General features: G+C 30.5%; 2 protein-coding genes across 3 annotated transcripts; both read right to left on the bottom strand.

The window, feature by feature from the left end:
• Positions 1–1,569: 1,569 nt before the first annotated feature.
• LOC108340797 (protein translation factor SUI1 homolog) lies at positions 1,570–4,720 on the bottom strand. 2 transcript variants are annotated; one of them, XM_017578381.2, is made up of 5 exons: positions 4,572–4,720; positions 3,774–3,860; positions 2,527–2,732; positions 2,407–2,460; positions 1,570–1,810 (listed from the first exon to the last, which is right to left on the bottom strand). In XM_017578381.2, the coding sequence occupies exons 2-5, from the start codon at positions 3,808–3,810 to the stop codon at positions 1,766–1,768; spliced, it is 342 nt and encodes a 113-aa protein (XP_017433870.1). In that variant the 5' UTR covers positions 3,811–3,860; positions 4,572–4,720; the 3' UTR covers positions 1,570–1,765. The 2 variants fall into 2 exon arrangements, with proteins under 2 accessions (XP_017433870.1, XP_017433869.1); XM_017578380.2 differs by having other exon boundaries at positions 4,545–4,702.
• Positions 4,721–7,322: 2,602 nt separating this feature from the next.
• On the bottom strand, positions 7,323–10,569 carry LOC108338901 (protein translation factor SUI1 homolog). The gene is made up of 5 exons (XM_017575967.2): positions 10,437–10,569; positions 9,675–9,761; positions 8,427–8,632; positions 8,297–8,350; positions 7,323–7,562 (listed from the first exon to the last, which is right to left on the bottom strand). The coding sequence occupies exons 2-5, from the start codon at positions 9,709–9,711 to the stop codon at positions 7,518–7,520; spliced, it is 342 nt and encodes a 113-aa protein (XP_017431456.1). The 5' UTR covers positions 9,712–9,761; positions 10,437–10,569; the 3' UTR covers positions 7,323–7,517.
• Positions 10,570–20,565: the final 9,996 nt, after the last annotated feature.

Genomic DNA, 20,565 nt, shown 5'->3' with positions numbered 1-20,565 from the left:
TATAAAACTATTCTATAATAGTACTCCATGATTTTTTTTGTTCTCTAAATTTCAAATTTGGTAAAATATATTAAAGTAAAAGATAGTCCTCTATCATTAAGACAACACCTTGCAATCACTCAAATTATAAGATAAACTTACATCACAGAAGATAGAAATGGATAGAATATGCCAATAGAAATTGATACAATACCACACGATGAATACCAATTTGGAATGACTGAATAATCATGTCATTCACAAATCCACTCATCAAAAATAACCATCTACGTAACAACACAATATATATTCAATGGTACATTGATCATGAGCTACATATCTCCACAACAATCTTTCAATGACGGCATAAGTTTGTTTTTGTTCAACTTGCTAAAATTCTAGACATTTAAATTAAACCATTATTTCTATAACAATATAATATATCACATGAGCTTGGTCAGCCTCCCACACAAACCTAGCATCGCTATGCCAGATCTTTTTCTAATTCTTTTCAATATCAACGTAATCTTATGATCAATCTAGCATGCACCATCTTTTACACAACATCCCATCTCACTTTTTATACCAACAAGTACCATCCAGGTCCATCCAACATTTTCGTCACCTTTACCATGACACTTCACAAAATCCAATTCAATAGAACTTTGGCAAAAATAACTGATTTATATTATATTATAATTAATTATACTATGTTATACTAAAAAAATTGATCCATTTTTACTAAAAATTCAGTTTTAATTTATAAAAACTAAACTTATAACATTTTCAATTCAGTTAACTGTAAATTTATCTATTCTTTCTTCTTCTCTAATTCCTATTTAACGATTTCGTCTAACCAAAATAACGTTATTTAATAATAAAATATTAATAAAAAAAATCATTCACATAAAAAAATTAATAATAAATTTTTTAAGACAAAATCTTTTAATCACAAATTTTTATATTTTTCTATCAATAAACATATATTACTTTTTAAATAATATTATTTTAAGAAATAAAAGTAAAACATATATTTTTTATTACTTTTTAAATAATATTATTTTAAGAAATAAAAGTAAAACATATATTTTTTAATTTAATTTTATTAAATGATTAAGTAATAGAAATCATAAAAGAAAAAAAAAACTATATAAAAAAATAATACTTTAAATATATTAAAAAAAACTTTTAATAATATTAAAATGTGTATAAACACACACTAAAATAATTATTTATTTTAAAAATCAACTAACTTTAAAATAAATATCAATATTATTTTTAAATAATAATATTTTACAGACTAAAACTAAAATATATTCCTTCTTATTCAAAAAATTTTATATAAAAACTCTGTAACCTGTACAAACGATCCGTTCGTTTTAAAAGAAATTAAACCAAATCCAAAGTCGTTACTGCCGCACACGACTCCTTCCTATTCATCATGTGGAGACTTCCTTCTTATACACGAGTTCCCCTAACTCTAATATTTTTAAAACTTGTCCATTTGGGCAATTTCTCCCCAAAAGTACACCAAGTTTGTAAAAAAAAAAACCGAAAAAAACACTAAATGATGTAATAAGATCAAATACAAGACCATTAAACTGTTTTTTCATATGTATTGAAAGCAAATAACTCACAATATTCTAGAATCCATAATCCCACATCACATGGTGTAGTACATCGAAACACAGAAATCCACAATCACATACACAACTCAGGTTATCTATGCCCAACACAGTAGGCAGGTAAGACTTGGGTAAGACTTGACACTTAAGACACCAACCACTCAGAAACCATGAATCTTGATATGCTCCTTCTTCACAATACCAGCCTGTTTATATTCACAGGTTAAAACAACCAGAAGGATAGTTAGATGAAGAATCCTGGTGTCCAAATATTTCATTGAACATGCTACAAAATTATTGTGCTAAGAACCAACTATGATTTGTGCTAAATACAGTTCATTAAGCTACAAACAAAACCGTGATTTATGTAGTTGCTTTCTTTATGTTTGTTTCTTTTTTCTTTTGCTTTCTTTTTCTTACACATCTAATAGGTTGAGTTAAATAAATTTACTACTCTTTAGAAGAGAATATGACAATTAGGTTCGCATTAACCATATAATTTCAAAAAGGTATTATATACGGTCTCCAATATGTAAATGGCAAACTACTTGGCAAAAGATTAAAATGACAAAAAGAATATTCTTCAAAAGGACATTCAGTTGGGTATACTATTATTAGATCATTCCCTAAACCAATAAAATGGAAGAAAAATGCACAATTCTCTAGAATGGGTCATTCCAATAGGCCATAAGCCTTGAAACAACTATGAAATAAAGCAAACAAATAAGAGACAAGAGATGAAAATCAAAAAACAATTCAATTATAGTAACACATTGCATAACACATATAAAGATATAGTTACCTGGACTAGAAAGGTCGAAACATTCTTCCGCTGATCACCTTGAAGTTGAATAACCTACAAACACAAACACGTAAGCAACAAGGGATAGATCATTATTTGACAGGAAGATGCCACACAGACCTGTCCTAGTTCTGGGTCCTGAACAACGGTGCCATTGCAACAGAACTCTTTCTTAACGTCTTTAAGTATCTTGTTATAGCTGAATTCTTTTTTCAATCCCTGAACAGTTGTCAGGCTTTTTCTACCATTTCGCTGCTGTACGCGAATATGCACATACTCCTTTGACCCAGCACCCGAGTCATCAGCATTTGCCTCAGCAAAAGGATCTATAAATCGAGGGCAGATCATTTATTAGATTTAACCACTAACCCTAATTGACATAATCACAGTATCTACGCACTCGTTATATACAATAGTGACAACAGTGAGAGCATGCATGTCTAATAACACAACTTTGGAACTGACGTACCAATGTTGAAAAAACTAAACATAAAATTCACCAGCAAAAACTATAAGATTGTCTGAATTTACAGTGCAACAGTCTTCAACCATGGAACATGATCAAATTTATATTGAAAATAACATGTCCCTGATAAAACTCAAAATTTGAAAAGATGAATACAAAATTCACTGTAAACCAACAATCAGAAAACCATGGAACATAATCAAATTTACAATGAAAATAGTATGTACCTGATAAAACTCAATTTTAAAAGCTTAGTATAAAATTCACTATAAACCAACAATCAGCAAACCGTAAGACGTCTGAATTTTCAGGACAACAGTCTTGTTCAACCGTGGAACATGATCATGTTCATGATGAAAATAACATGTTCCTGATAAAACTCAAAATTTGAAAAGCTGAATATAAAATCCACCATAAACCAATAACCAGAAAACTATAAAATGTCTGAATTAACAGACAGTCCTGTTCAACCATTGAACATGGTCAAATTTATAATCAAAATTACATGTCCCTGATAAAACTGAAGGGAAATACCAAATTCCACACTCAGGAGTACAAATGAACTTCATCCAGTAAGCAATTAAAATTTCCCTGAACTGTATAGATCAGATGGAATATAACTTAGAATTAAATGGAAAGTGAGCAGATACATATTTAGTCAGACAGTACTGAAATCTTAAAAAGAAATCTAAAGACGACCACGTATAAAACTACTATGGTGAAATAAAGGTAAAACATAAAAGTTAGAGCCTATAAACAACTAGAGCTGTCCTGTTTCTGCAAGTACATATATAATGATAATAACACATGTATAATGAACTGATAATTATTCCCTTAAGAAATATCACGGAGAAGACAATTCATCCACATACTAAAACATCTGCAAGAACTCACAACATACCGAAGGCAGTGGGAATTTGAGCGTCTAATTCAGACATAAAATTTGACTCTCTATGACCAAAGGTTCCACCAAACAGATTGCTCAGACCTGACATTGCAATAAACATGTTAGCTAAATTGATTTAGCATAGAAGCACACTTCAAAAAAGCACAAAAAGCAAAATCCCTCTCATTAATAATCTCCACCACACCAAAAGAATCTTCAACACAACAAACTAGAGAAAATTTCATCAGTGACCATCCATGTATTAAAAAATTTCCGACCTCTGTATCGAAATAAAGCTCCAAAATAATTACACTCAATGATTTAAAATGAGAGCGCTTGGAAAAAAAAACTAGTTTAACCTACACCACAATTTAAAACACTAACTACAGAAAAATTCAAAAGATCTAAATACCACATAGCAAAATCCCTTCCTAGATTTCAGATTTTGCATTGAAATCGATAGTCACAAGAACCACACAGTCAAGAACCATCACAGCATAAAAATACCATGCCTCAAATATCATTTTACACCCAAATCAACCTCAAACAAATTAAATTAAAAAAAAATAACCTTTTCACTGATAAGAAACACAAATTTCTAAATGAAAGATCCAATCAAGACTGTATCAGAATCAAATCCACCCACAAAAGACGAAAGATTTAGGAAAAACAAAAATAGGGAGTAAATATTTAGCACACTTAGAAGAAGGATGATAAGCAAAAACCCCAACCCTAAAATTAGTTAGGAAGAGAAACCAAATCTTAAAAAGGATGATGAGATATTACCTGATCTTGAATTGAAGGTTTATATACCTGAAAGAGAGGATCAGAAACCGAAACCCTAAACTGAAGTGAAACTTTGATCGGTTTCTCTATCTGGGAGACTCGGTGAGGTATTTGCTTTTGAAAGAAAATAGATTTATATAATAGAGAGATCAAAATCGTGTGTCCCGTGTAAAGAAGTCAGGATTTAGTTTGAGTAGACAACACGCATACCAGAAATTTGCTTTATCATAAAAGAATTCTCTAGTACTTTTTCTAGGTGTCTATCTACTTTTATTTTACACTAAATATTTTACTAAATTATAAGATAATTTTTAATTACTATTTTTATAAATAATAACGGTTTAGTATGTAAATGATTCTTTTTATTATAAACAATTATTTAAATTTAATAAAACAATTATTCAAAAGCAAAATTGAAAAATATTATTATGAATAATTATTTCAATGTAAAAAGTTATTACAAATATAAACTGATATATATATATATATATATAGTGAATTTCTTATATTAATAATACTGATTAATGATATCAATATAAACTAATATCTTCATTCTTTATTTAGTGAGAAAAATATAAAAATATATATATTATCATAATTACTCTAATTATAAAAATATGTTTATGAAAAATAATTATAAAATAAATATTTTTATATTTTTATCATATGTAGTTAATTTTTATAATTGTTATTATAAGTAGTTAATTGAGTTAAAAATACTTACAAAACTTAAATAGTAAAATAATAAAAATGAATATGTTAGTAACAATAAAGTTGGAAATTAATTATATACACTAAAAACAGTTATAAAAATAATATTTTTCATTAGTAGATATAGATTATTTTATTTTATAATTTATATTAAAAATAAAAGACACTACATATAATTTTGATAATATTATATGATTTATTATAGCATATACATAAATATAATTATTCATCCTATGCTTACCAGTTTACTGAATTAGAAATTAATCTGAGTCAGTTTATTTGCTTGTTATTTTAGTAATTAAGATATTCATATTCATGTAAACCCACATATGCATCAAAACCGTTTATCTAAAGATATTTCACATTAGTATAAAACTTGAAAAGGGAACAGATTACTTTTTAAATTAACAGTTGAAATATTTACATGAGAAAGATTTTCTCACCATGAAAAGAAGGGTTTGATTGTGGAATTAAGAAGAAAAAAAATTGGGTTTCTTGATAACACTTGGGAAATTCAAAGCAATGTAGAAATTCTTTAGAGGTTGGGTGTGAATAACATCAACAATAAATATTTTATGTTAAATTTGAATATCGAAAAGAATATGAAAAAAGGTTATAGTAATGATTCTTTAATGATAAGGATCCTTATTTAATTGTTCAATAATTATTTCTATATTTCTCTATTTTAACAAAAATAGATAACTCCTATAAAATTATCAAGCTTTACTTATTCCATAGTGGTTTTACAACTTTTGCTCTTTTTTCATAATAAACAGTAATCATAAAACAGTATTATTTTTTTAAAAACTACTCTAAATTATTTTTTTATAAATTAAAAAGCATATATATATAGACACACTCTGAACTTAAATATAAAAGTTTACCTAAAATTTCATGTGATTGGATATTCAGCAATAACATTAAAAAATTAAAGTTGAACATTTCGGCTTTTATCTTTGTGATTACAATTTTTACTGAGTGCACCTTCATTTTAACAGAAGAAAAAAACAGTAAAATGTTGGGTTGAAAAACTTGTTTTGAAAATTATTTCACATGTTCCAAAAATCTTGTAAGAGAAGTTCTGATCTAATCCCGAAGTCACAATTTTGAAGAGTAAAACGGGTTTTTAAAAATCATTGGGTGCAATTAGTAATTATAGGGTGTAAGGAGAAGAAACCAACTTTTTCAAATACTAAACCATAATCATTTCATATCTTAATCTTTAGGTGCTTGAAAACACTTGAAAGTGAACAAATCTCAATAAAAAAAACCTTCATTTACAGTGTTGTCGTTGAAAGATTTTCTTGATAAACAAGAAGTCCGGTATTTAAGAAATATTTCAAAATCTAGGCATTGGATTAGTTATCCCTTCATAGTGTGAATAAAATTAAAAAAATAATTCCACCAATTTTTCTAAGTTGCTTATGCTGGGAAAGAGCGATAAAAAAACAGTAAACATGTAAAAAGATCTTTGTCCGAGGAGGCACTCGTAGGAAAATCTCCAACTTATCATTTATTAGTAAACATGAAAGAATAGAAAGAAAACGAAAAGAGGACGAGAAAATGGCTTGGAAGACGTATAGTGAAATTATATATACGTATATACACATATATACCTATATACATATTTGTAGATATATCATATACATGTGAATATATCCACGAAAAATAGGTTTAAACCATGAGGGAAATCACATAAATTTGATGTGAATGTCTTTGAAGAACAACTTTCACTTAAATTTCAGTTAAAAAATTAAATTAAAACTCCAACCAAAATTAAATTTTAGAAAAAAGTTGTTAAATAGTATTTTGTAACAGCAACAGGACTGGTTTAGAACATCCGGAAAAACGATTAGGAGGTTAATAACTGATTATACGAGACTGCAATTTCTTTTTCTTTTTTCAAATCTAGTTCTTTTTTATAAAGAAAAAATAATACTAATAATATAAATATATAAAACATCACTGCAATAAAACGATTTATTTTCAACCAAACCACTAACATTTCTCCTATATTTCTCACCTATCTCTTTCTTTTCACTTAGGTTTTATTAGTGAAAAAGGATCGAATAGAAGTCCATTAAACTGGTTTTTCATATATGTCTTAAGCAAATAACACACAATGTTCTAAAATCCATATTCCCACACATAGAAGTTAAATACCAGAACACACTTGATATACCACAGTAACAGACAACTCAAATTATCTATGCCCAGCACATATTTTGGCAGGTAAGTCTGGATACTTGACACTCCAATAGCTCAGAAACCATGAATCTTGATATGCTCCTTCTTCACTATACCAGCCTGTTCCCATTCACAAGACAACAACCAACAAGATAATTAGATGGAGAATCCTTCTGTCCAAATATTCCTTGGTACATTCTCAAAAACAATTACGATTTTTTCCCACATATCCAGAGGAATGGATGGAAGTATACACTTGTTATGTAGCATGCTTGATCCCTTTTCTAGTGTTACAGATAGCATCAATTAAATTACAAAATCGAAAACATTGTGCTAAGACCCAACAATGATTTGTGCTAAATAAAGTTCATTCAGCTACAATAAAACAATGATTTACACAAATAAAAGCTATTTGTGCTTCCTTTTGTTTTTCTTGGCTTTCTTTTTCTCAAGCATAAAAAAAAGATTAAGTAAAATAAATTGTCTACAATTCAGCAGAGTATACAGGGCCTAGGTTCAAATTTGACCCAAAATTAAAAAATATTGGATATGGTCTCGAATATGTAAGTGAAAAATTACTTGTGAGAAGACTGACCAGTTACGTTAGTAACACATTTAAGACTAACGGAGTATTCTACAACAGGATATCCAGTTGCCTACACTATTACTAGGTCATTCCCAATAAAATAGCAGCAAAAGGCACTTATTCTCAGAAATGGGAGATTCAAAAAAACAAGCCTTAAAGCACAATAATGAAAATAGCACATAAAGAAGTGAACCGAAAAGATGAAAATCAAAATAGATAAGTAATCATAGAATACGCTTCATAACACAAAGATGAGGACGACAGTTACCTGGACTAGGAAGGCAGAAACATTCTTCCGCTGATCACCTTGAAGTTGAATAACCTACAACCACAAACACTTGTTACTTGAAGTTACAATAGGGTAGATCATTATCAGAGAGGGGAATGTCAACACAGACCTGTCCTAGTTCTGGGTCCTGAACAACTGTGCCATTGCAACAGAACTCTTTCTTAACGTCTTTAAGTATCTTGTTATAGCTGAATTCCTTTTTCAATCCCTGAACAGTTGTCAGGCTTTTCCTACCATTTCGCTGTTGTACGCGAATATGCACATACTCCTTTGACCCAGCACCCGAGTCATCAGCATTTGCCTCAGCAAAAGGATCTATAAATTGAGGCAAACTCATTATTCACCAAACTCGATCTTTAATCTTAGTTGCTTAATAACAGTAACAAAGTACTTCTCATAATATACAATAGTGAGCAAGCACGTGTAATAACATAACTTCCACAAATGATAAAACTAAAATGCAATACAATGTATGAAAAGCTCAACATAAAATTCACCATAAACCAACACTCAGAAAACTCGTACAACTAGCATATCCCTCTTTTGCACAATAATCTCCTATTCAAGTAAAAAAAACATAAGATAGTCTGAATGTACAGGACAATATTATTGGTGAACCATGGGATATAATCAAATTAGTATTCAAAATAACATGTCGTTCATAAAACTGAAAAGTCAAGGGAAATGTCTAATTCCACACTCAGGGAGAACAAATGAAAGGAACACTGTTCGCAACCAAATTTTCACTGAACTGTATATTAGAAGGTATATAACTTTGAGAATCAAAAGGAAAAGTGTATAATAAATATTTATTTAGGCGCATACTGCTGAAATATAAAGACAATCACACAAAATAACAACAATAAGACATAAAAGTTAGAGAACATATAAATATTCTATTCTGCAAGTACATGTAGCACAACAGAGTTAAGGAAGGAAAACATACGTTAATCACACATACAAAATGAACTGATATTTATTCCCTTTAGAAATATCACATATCGTGAACAAGACAAGTAATCCACAGACTAAATCTGATAGGCTAACAGAACTTACAGAAATATTCAAACAGACTCTTGAAAGATTTTATTACCAACAAGAATGTTTCTGCCAATGTGGTAGAAAACAGTAACAGAATAAAACAATTGAGGTTCCTTTGAGAGGACCTTACTCTCCCACCACTCCTTTCCTTTCTAAAATACAAGCTACCCTCCCTAAAACAAAACCCTGACTATTTATAATAGTCAGTTATAAGGAAACATCATCAGGAGGTTATAACTGTTTCATTTAATTATTTCTCCTTTTATACACCAGGCCAAACCTATCAAAATTATTTTATCAAGGAGTCGCAACATACCGAAGGCAGTAGGAATTTGATCGTCTAATTCAGACATAAAACTTGACTCTCTATGACCAAAGGTTCCACCAACCAGATTGTTCAGACCTGACATTGCAATCAACATGTTAGTAAAATTGAATAACAATAATAGCACACTTGAAAAAATTACAAAAGCCAAATCTCTGCCATTAATAATCTCCACATAAAAAGAATCTTCAACACAACAAACTAGAGAAAAATTCATCAATGACCATCAAATGTATTAAAAAAATTCTGACATCCGTACCAAGTTAAAGATCCAAAACAAATACACTATATTATAAATAAAAATGACTAAACAATCCACACTTAGTTTATTCGCCACAATTTAAAACTAATTTTAAAATTTTCAAAAAATCTCAGTAGCACAAAGCAAATATATCCTAGGGTTCAGATTTTGCTTTGAAATTGATAGTGACGATTTAAGAATTAAATCGTCAAAAACTTATCGCAGAAGAAAATTTTCATATCTCAAAAATCATTGTACACCAAAATCATCCTAAAGAAACGAATTAGTAAGAAACCCCTTTCACCATAACAAACACAAGATTTCTAATGGAAAGACCAGATCAAGACTATATCAAATCAAAAACCCCAAAAGTGTATAAGATGTCCGGAGAAACAAAAGTCCGAGAGAAAATTGGGGCAAACTAAGATTATTGGTGACAAAGGAAGAGCCAAACCCTAAAATTAGCGACAAAGATAAACGAAATCTTAAAAAGGATTAACAGAGGTGGTTACCTGATCCTAAATTTAAGGTTTCGATACGTCAAAAGTACGGTCAGGAACCGAAACCCTAAATTGGATAAGGCTGAAGTGAAAGTGTTATTGCTTTCTATGTCTGCAAAGCGCTGAGGAATGGTCATGTTTGGGAGAGAAGGATCTCTTTAATAAGGAACTTGAGAGCGGCACGTGTGTTGCACGTGCAGAAAGTTTTCTTAATAATAAATAAATATAAACACTCTTTCTATTCCATGACTAAATATAAATTTTTGGATTAATTATAATAAAATCTATTCTTTGATATATTTGATTTCATAATTTTAAAAACAAACCAATATAATCTTCATAACTGAAAAGTGCTAACTCTGTTTTATATGTTAAATGATATTTAAGATTCACATTTAACCTACTGTATAAATAACTCAAATTAATCCAAAATATTACTTAATACTTAAAAAAAATTAATATAATTAGATTAAAATAATTATATTTCATTTAGTTTTAAAATTTAAAAATTAAAATATATCAAATTTATGAATTCTAATTTTGAATTAAAATTTAAAAACTAAAACATATTTAACTTAACACGTTAAAAAATTTATCATAACTAAATTAAAAAAAAATTATATTTATTATTTTTAAATTTTAAAACAAAATCTATGAAAAAATTTAGATACGTCATAAAAAAATTAAAAATATATTTAATCCTATAATTGTTCATAATACAAATAAACTAATTATTTATTTGACGTAATTAAAATAAAGATTAATAAATTTTTGATCGAGGACTTTTTCATCTTTTTATTTATTTATTTATTTTAATTAATGTTATTTTAGATTAAATAATTTATTCATTTTGACATGTTAATTTAAGTAAGAAATATAGTTTTTTCAAAATTTACTAAAATTTTGAATATATTTTTATTTTATAAATTTAGGATATGTTTATACGAAGGAATTTTACTTTTTAAGAAGAAAGACGAGCGCATATTTGAGAGATAAAAAATGTTCGTTTTAATAGATAAGCGAAGAACGATTTTAGTTGATTTGCAAGATTTATAGTTTTTCATCACTTGCGAAAATGCTCAGATTTGAGAAGATTGTGCTTAAAAAGTCACATTTGTCCTTGACTTATTCCATAATACCATGGTGCATTGGTTTATTTTTTTGGCTAAGTTTTTCATGTTTTTGAGCTTGCAAGGATGTTCGTTGGAGATGAAAACCAAGAACGAGACTAGTATATGGTTCATGTGAGGTTGATGTCTATATTGAAGATGAAGATGAATAACAAATGCTTGAAAATGAAGATGAATAACAGAGTGCTTGAAGATATGAAGAAGATGGCGATGAGTGGTTGAAGATGAAGAACAAAATTTGAAGGAATTGAGTTCTTCAAATACGTATTTGGTTCCACGTGAACCATATTCAATTCCACTACTATGAATAAATGTAAAGGACCTGTTTTTGATTCCTGTATATTATATTCGGTTCCCATGAGTGAAACCATGATGTATTTAGTTCCATTCAACACTCCTTTAAATTTTTTTATCGCATCATGTAAAACATAAAGGTCATTTCTCCCTTCTTCACTTCTGAAAAACTGTTAATTTTAACTTCAACTTTTAAGATTTTGTACACTAAGCCCTCACTGTCAAATTTGGGAAAAAATATTGGAAGATGTCAACCAAACTTATCTCCTTCTCTCTAATACCCTTTACTTACCTACATAGTCTTTCTAGTTTGCTAGCTTCTTGGCTAATTTACTTTTCCTGTGATACATATATAAGTAGATAATTCCATGTCAACGAAGGAAACAGAAATAATAATTAATAATAATAATAATAACTAATAATAATTATTATTAGAACTAATAATAATAATAATAACTAATAATAATAATAATTAATAATAATAATAATTAATAATAGTAATAAAAATAATTAATAATAGTAACAATAATAATAATTTTTTTACATTTAAAAATAAATTCAGTTTTACTAAATTATAATTTTTTTACATTTTTAAAATTAATTTTAATAATTAGTGTTAATTTTTTACCCTTTATAAACATTTTTACAATTAAATACAACATTAATAATTATCATTTTATATTACTTTAATAACTATAGACATTTTTGGTAATCTTCAATTTCTACCAATTAAACAATTTCTTTTTATATGTCACATTAATCAAATCATACCTTAATTCTCACAAAGTTTACTTTCATATCTCTTCCAAATTCACTCAAATAAATAATAAAAAATTTATCTTCAAATCCTCTCAAATCCACCCACTCCCTCTCTTCTAAATCATCTCCCCAAAGTAAACACACCCTTAGTGTATTACACCGTTAGTGTAAGTAAACACACCCTTAGTGTATTACACCGTTAGTGTAGTGCTTCTTTTGTCTGTTAACTAATAAATGTTATTTTATTAGTCTTTTAGTATTTAATTATGTATAATATTTATGTAATTTATTGACATATAGAAGTTAATTAGGTTCATAATATAATAAAAGAATAACATTACCAATGTCACAATATTAATGTCATCTCAATTAAAATCAAACCAAAGTTACACTATATGTGATTCCAAACCATATATCGTTCTTTCGTGTCCTATAATACAAAACTTGTTTATCAAAATAGGGCGATTTGAGTCGTCCTGCCTTCACAGCAAGTGTAAGACTCGGAAAAATAAGGATATTAAAAATAAAGTAGTCTTGAAATTTTGGTAATTAGTGTTCTTGTGTGTATATCTTTGTTAGAACATAATTGTTATGTTATTTATCTGATTTTATTTATATGTTTGCCTAGAGACAAAAGGATCTTTTACCTTTTTATTTGTTAATTGCAAAAACTAAAATAAGGAGGTATAGAAAGGAGAAGTATGCAAAATAATAAATTATGTGAATTTTTTAGAAGATTGGGTAGTAGTCATTTTAAAAGCTTGTTAAGAAAGATACAAGATATAAACTTGGTGGGTTTAGAGATTGAAAGAGATATTATTATTAGAAAAATCATTATTAGATATTGTTAGATACTTTAAAAGATATCTTGAGATATTATTATATATAATTAGATATTATTGTTAGATAATAATATTAAAATATAATGCATTATTTAGGGACTTATCATAATAAATTAGAATAAAAATATTAAGATAGAATATGTTATCTAGGGACTTCTCAGAATTAATTAAGTGAAAGATAAATGTATTTTATCTTATCTATATCTTTAATCTTAGTTGGTTGTTATTACTCCTTATGGGCCTTTATTATAAATATATCCAATGCGTATATTCCACACAAGGAAAATTAATCCAACACATAGTTATAATCATATTAGACACCTTCTATAGAAACTCTGGCCATTAGGAAAATGAGACAAAAATTTTGAAGGTTAGAGGAAAAGAGAGTGAGTGAGTGTGAGGGTGCAACTGTAGTGGAAGAGATCTTTAGGTATAGACAAAGTTTTAGTATTGGTCATGGTATGGGAAAACTTACCTTGTTTGTTGTATGTTATATGTTCTTGATTATCTTAAAAGGTAATGCTTACTTTGATAATTGTGTATGTATGAGATCATGTCTTGCATGGTGATAGGGTTTATATGATGTTTGTTTTGGGTTTTCCTTATGAAAGCATGTATGGCTTTGTTGGGTTTTTCCATGATAATATGTATTGATACCAAGAGGGGACAAAGATATGTTTTTTGGGGGGTTTACCATGAAAATATCTATTGTAAAGAGTGGTATGATGATCATATGTAGTATGTTGGGTTTGTTTCAATTGTAATCTACATAATGATGGGTTTTGGATGATTAAAATGATGTAATGTATGTAATTGGGTGGGTATGTGAGGCTTGAATGCATGTATGATGTGTTAAGTATGTTTCCTCGTGGTTTGGGGACGATATATATGTGTTTTGAACATTTGATATTTGTCCATAATGAGTTTGTGCGTCATTTTTTAGTTTCATCACTAGAATAATCGATTATCTGGGATGATAATCATTTATCCTTTCATACGTTGTATAACTGAAAATTTGGTACTGCAACTGTTTGGAATAATTGATTATCATAAGGTGATAATTGATTATCCCAATGTATTTTTGCTGCAAAAGTGCGCTTTTGAGAAAAATAGAGAAGGGACAAGCTTCAAGGGCTTCAAATTGTGATGTTGAGCACGAAATGAGAATAATTGATCTATTTAGGGTCAGATTTGACTTTTGATTGGTAATGGAGCATGAATGGGTGATGGAATGCACAAAGGTGTGTGATTGATCAATGAGCATGAGACATGGAAGATGTGTATGCTTGTTGTACCTACTAAATCCTAAGATTATTTCTGTGTGACACGAGATATCAACTCTCTTTGACAATGGTTGTGAAAAATAAAATGGTGTTCGAGTGTTAAATCTTCTTTGTATGGAGGGAATGGTGTTTTGCTTAGTCCTGTGTGATAGGGAAACATATCCTTTAGTCGCGAAGGCGGGACGACTCGAGCGGGCCTGTATGGGGAAACTATAGATAACCACTATAGGGAATCTGTAACACCCCAATTATGGGATGCCACGAGTTTACAAAAACTTTTTAAAACTTAACTTTGATACTGATAACTCTCTATATTTGCACATTTTTCTGTGATTAGGAGTCATTCTTAGCTTATTTTAGTCTTTAATTGTTTAGAATTAGGCTAGTTTTAGGTTTTTCTTTAAATTCTTTAGTTTTATAAAATTGTAGTTAAAATTAGGTTTTTAGGAGTACTTTTTTTAGTGTTTGTTCATAAATAGGAAATTAGTTTTTTTTAAGAATTCTTTTCTTTATTTTTGTTTAGATAGGCTTTTATTTTCTGAAATGTTCTTTTCTTTAATTGTTGATTGATTTTTTTTCTGCAGATTGGGTTTTGGGCCTTGGTCAACTAGGCGATTTGGTCAACAAAAGTATATTGGGCCACTACTGCTGCCAATGATGTTGGGCTGCTACTGAATTGGGTTGACATATTGGAATTGATGCTGCTGCCACAATTGAGCAGTTGAGAACGTGCTGGAATTGGGCCGCTGCTTGTGCACATCTTGGGCTTAAGTGAAATGCAGCGTATTGAAGTCTTGGCAGCAGCTGCCTTAGGGGTCCCCTATCTTCCTTCTCATTTGCAAGACACTCAAGCACATTTGGCAGAAAAGCTAGATTCCAGCGAGAGAGGAAAAGAAAGAAACCAAAGCTAGGGCTTGGGCAAAGTGAAAGAAAGAAGAGCTTCATGGCTCAAGAGTACTTACTCAGAGACCGAGGCAGCCAAAGGAAAAGTGAATTGGATCCTGTCTAGAGAAGATGACCGGAGCTAACTTGCGTAACAGGTAAAGCTTGAAGAGGATCGAAGGGCTAAAGTTTAAGAAGAAGAGAAAGTGCGACTCTGATCGGACCTGCCCGGAGAAGCTGACCAGCAAGCAAACGGAGCTGACCGGAGATGCCATGTGGAGGGCGAAGATTAAAGCGTGTCAAGCAAGGTTCCCCTCTCCCATTTTTGTTCTTCTTCCGTTTTCCACCCTATAAAAAGGGTTTTTACCATGTAAATAAGACACTTACACATAGACAAACACTTTTCATACAAACTTTCAGATACCTTTAGTTTTACGCTATGTAGATTAGGGTTTACGCTTTCTATAGAGTAGGTTTTCGTTCTCCCTTCTTTTGGAGCGCACATCACGATGGTGACAGCCCGCGATGGCTCCGATTGCGCATTTATTCGGTACATTTTTGTAATTTTCTTTTCTCGTTAATAATACATTTTGTTCTTGATGTTTCGCTTGTTCAGTGTTTTGTGATTCTGTTATGTTTCGTGCTTCTGTGTTTCTTGTGTTGTTTCAATGAAGAAACAAATTTGACTCTGATTCTCTGCATTCTATGATTCCTTTTGGAATCAAATGACTTTGTACTGAGCATTTTTTTTATCGAGATGTGTTCTCGAGTCAGAGATGAGTCCAATGCATAAAGATTCATCTATTTCTACTCTTTTCTTTAGTGTATATCAGATTTAGATTTGCATTGATTGAGAATGAGTGGAAATTGCCATTGCAAGTTCTGAAATATGAACTATAAGACCCTGGATTGGGCTTACTATAATCAGAATATCAATCATTTGCACATTTAAATTATGTTCTATGCTTCCTTTCATTTGTTTGTGAATTTTAGATTGATGAATAGGCAAATGAACATTGGTTTGACAAATTAGTGGAAAGAGTCATTTCAAGGTTCTGAAATATGAACCTGAATACCCTGGATTGGGATTCACTTAACAGGATGTCTTCCTGAGAACTCTAAGCATTCTTTTATTCAATCAATGTGCATTTCACCTATGAAATCAATTCTATTTTTGAGTGTTATTTTGCTTTTGATTAGTTAGGATTTAGGCACTGACTTTGCTTTGTTTCATTTCTAAATTCTGTTCTTGATTGATTTCTGGTGATATATAGATTAGGATATAGTTAGATGAAGTTCAGTTTTGATTTTTAATGCCTTCGTATACTTGAGTGGTTGTTTTACAGTTTCTGATTTGATATTGTTTGTTTCAGCATTTAGATTTTAGATGTTATTTTTAATTCTCGTGCACATATTGCTTTTATGAATTGGTATTTGGTTTTATGTACTTTTAGGGACTTTTATGAGTTGATAGAGGATATAGTTGCTCTTAGGAGATTATTTCAGTTGAGAGTAGTTTAAGGTCCTTTATTTTGCTTAGCATTCATAGATTAGTTTAGCTATTGTTTGATTTGTATGCATAATTAGGTTTAATTTTTTCATTACTTCAGTGTAGGTTTTATTTCTTTGCATTTTATTTCTTGATTTTTCTTTTATACAGATTTGCTTTCTTTACTCTTTTCTTTTTAATTTGTTTTCATTTAATTTCATTTTCCCCACCTTGTCTGTTAGTTAGTAGTAATGAGAAAATAAAAGCAAGAATTAACTAAACATTTTCAACTTAACTATACCGAGTCCTTGGATTGATCATTGGTTATCCCTTTACTGCATTAGTAGGGAAACTGAGTTTGTTGGCTTTGATGCGACTAGAAGCGAGTTTAAGAGATACCATTGCGAGATACCGTTTAAATAAAAACTTTGATTTATTATAACTGAATTTAGAATTCTATTACAAAACTATTAACATTAAAATTAAAATCCCATAGTTCTTCCATGTACCTCGCTGATCAGCTTCGCTTTAGCTACTACATCTGTAACAACATCTACTCCCGTACAAGTACGATCATCGCAAGTAAAAACCACAACCATAATATACAAGGGTGAGCTAACAGAATAGATCATATAGACATACATAAATATTAAACATCAACTTAGAATAGATTCCTAAATAATACATATCTTCATACACCTACACACATTTTCACATGACATTACATACGTCATAAATCATCAAATCATTAACAATCGCACTATCGGAAATCACAGTCACCAACACATAATCAAACCATTATTTCGTCAAGGTAAACAATATTTCACACCCACACTTAAAGAGCTCCACCTGTCGATACATTTTACCACAACATTATATAATGACATTTCTCACCACTCTTTGGAAGGCTTCACCGGCAAGTACACTACTTCCCACCACTTTCTTAGAGCTTCACCGACAAGTATACATTTTCCACCACCCTCTTGGACTTCACCGGACAAGTGTACACCCCCATCACTCTACCCCTAGTGAGCTTCACCAAACAAGTACCAGTGCTACTCCCACCACTTTTCCAAAAGCTTCACCGGGCAACTCACAACATAAAATACAATTCCCATTATTTTTCACACGAAATCTCGATCGTATACCTTAACTTCTCAAAATACAAGGTTATATTATAACATAATAATTAATTCATAACTGGAAACAAACAATCTTAAATAACTCACCACAATTATAAATAAAGTCTTATCCTGAAACAACTCACTCTTAATTAATCTCTTTTTACTATTATTATTTGTACAAGAATCTTGAAAACCCAACACGCTGGCCTTTGCTCTAAACTTTTCAATTAATAATCCAATAAAACACCTTTAATTAATAACACAAGAAGACATTCACTTTCTTATAGACCCAAGTGCTAACATTTCAATTTAATCTTCTTGAATCCTGGAATTCCACCCCCTATACCTAATACAACACCATTTCTTAAAGTTTAAATCATTTTATCTTACACCGTGCGACCCATCTAAAATTAAATAATCACTCTTCTATTACTCCTCTCAATAAACAAGTAAAACATTCTATAATAAACTTATGTCCCTACACCCCTCTCCTATTCTCCTTCTTTCTTCTTAAATTTCTTTTTTATTAACCCGCGGATCCCACTAAAAGCTACTAACCATTCTAAAATTCTTCTTCCTTTTTCTATATATATATATATATATATATATATATATATATATATATATATATATATATATATATATGAAACCCTCTCCAAGCAAAATTCATAATTCCCTTCTTTATAAAAAAAGAACCAAAAGCATATATTCACGTACATACACATATCATCCATTTATATTTTATTTTCTTTCTTTCTAATTCTCTATCAATTAACGTAGAAACCCGTAAATAAGGAAAAATACCTTTTTCTTTCTTTATTAAAATTTACGAAGCGCACTGGAAGTAGAAAAAAACCATGCATGAACATTTCTACCTTCTAACTTTCACGTTCCCCCTTCAACTTCTGTAATCAAGTAAAATCTGCAACCTTTCTCTCCCATCTACTCTTTTACCAGCGAAACACTCACCCATATGTAATCCCCGCTCTTCTGTCATTTCCATTAAGCACACTCATGCGCACAACAACACTACCCCTCCACACAATCATGCCTTTACTCACTTTCTTTCACACACAACCACAACCCGAGATCCTCCTATATTCAGTGAGACACACCCTTTCTCAACCACATCAAAAAAATGCAAGAGAAACAAGAAGAGAATAATAATGCAATCCAAACACAAATATTCTAGTCACTCCCCTTACCTAGATCCAAGGATTGCTCACGTTCTTGAATGCAACGTTTTCTGGTGCTTACGCCCCTCCACAACCGCTGGTGTATTCCCTCCTAGTGACTCCCGGCTAATCTCCTTTCCCACTCCCTGTAGTCACGCTAAACTGTAAGCTTTTCTTCGTTCCTCTCACTCTCTCTCGATCTGTTAGAGGATAAATGAAGCTAGGGTTTTTATTTTCTATCCCTCCCTGACCCTTCTCTTCCAAGCTAACTTTTATAACCCTAAAAAATATCTCCTAAAACTAAGACCCACCTTTTCTTATTCCTTCCCGTTGAATCAATTATAATTTGTTAAAAAGAAACTGCTTCCCTCTGCGTGTGCATGCCCACCTCTACTACAAATAAATGTAGGCCAAACCCCTATATATTTTTTTCAAACAATAACACAAATACTTCTTCAAAAATTCTAAAAATTAAATAATAAAACTAAATTCAAATAAATCCCTATTCATCTCTACCACAATTTCATCAGCCACTAACACACCAGAGTTAAATCATGTTGTTCTTGTATGGGGTCGAGTCACCTAAATCTGCACGCTTTCTTATACGTTCGTCTGGTCTCTTCTTGTGATCCTTCCGTCGGTAGGTCGATGTGCGCCTGTGAGGGTACCTGTTAAAGGTGCTCCGATGCTTAATTCAGTAAAAGGTCTGATCAGTTGTTTCAGTACTGCAATAAATGTGCAATTAATGAATCTGCCTACCTCTTACCTTTGACTTGTATTTATAGTTTTGGTCATGGGCCTAAGATTAGCTGGGCCTTAATCACGGCCCAATCCCGAACCCAACCCTCTAATCAGTGTTTTACCTTAATCACCTCTACAAACCTACCTATCATGTCCGTCCGGTCTGAGTGCTTGAGTCCTACCGAACGTCCCACGTGTTTTGTTTAGGACCGTCCGTGGTCATTTGGTACACATGTAATATTATAAATCACACTAATAAATAAAATACTAAAATCAATAAATATTTTATTTATTACGGGTTTTACAGAATCTACAAGTGTTTGAGGTAGGGTACATGAGTGTGATGGAGTCTTTTCATGATAGAGTTCATGAGGTTGTAAATGCTCATGGTGATATTCATGATGGTGATGTTCATGATGGGG

Source organism: Vigna angularis, chromosome 5 (genome assembly GCF_016808095.1).
Source record: "Vigna angularis cultivar LongXiaoDou No.4 chromosome 5, ASM1680809v1, whole genome shotgun sequence".
In the NCBI taxonomy this organism is placed as follows: Eukaryota; Viridiplantae; Streptophyta; class Magnoliopsida; order Fabales; family Fabaceae; genus Vigna; species Vigna angularis.
Note: the sequence above shows the minus strand (reverse complement) of the source record. Positions and strands in the feature narration are given on the sequence as shown.

Excerpts from the sequence above, each read along its gene's own strand:
- LOC108340797 (XM_017578381.2), bottom strand. The coding sequence starts at position 3,810 with ATGTCTGAATTAGACGCTCAAATTCCCACTGCCTTCG. Across the intron at positions 2,733-3,773 it reads TCAAATTCCCACTGCCTTCG|ATCCTTTTGCTGAGGCAAAT; the intron begins GTATGTTGTGAG and ends CTCGATTTATAG. Across the intron at positions 1,811-2,406 it reads TTTCGACCTTTCTAGTCCAG|GCTGGTATTGTGAAGAAGGA; the intron begins GTAACTATATCT and ends GAATATAAACAG.
- LOC108338901 (XM_017575967.2), bottom strand. The coding sequence starts at position 9,711 with ATGTCTGAATTAGACGATCAAATTCCTACTGCCTTCG. Across the intron at positions 8,633-9,674 it reads TCAAATTCCTACTGCCTTCG|ATCCTTTTGCTGAGGCAAAT; the intron begins GTATGTTGCGAC and ends CTCAATTTATAG. Across the intron at positions 8,351-8,426 it reads AGGACCCAGAACTAGGACAG|GTTATTCAACTTCAAGGTGA; the intron begins GTCTGTGTTGAC and ends TTGTGGTTGTAG.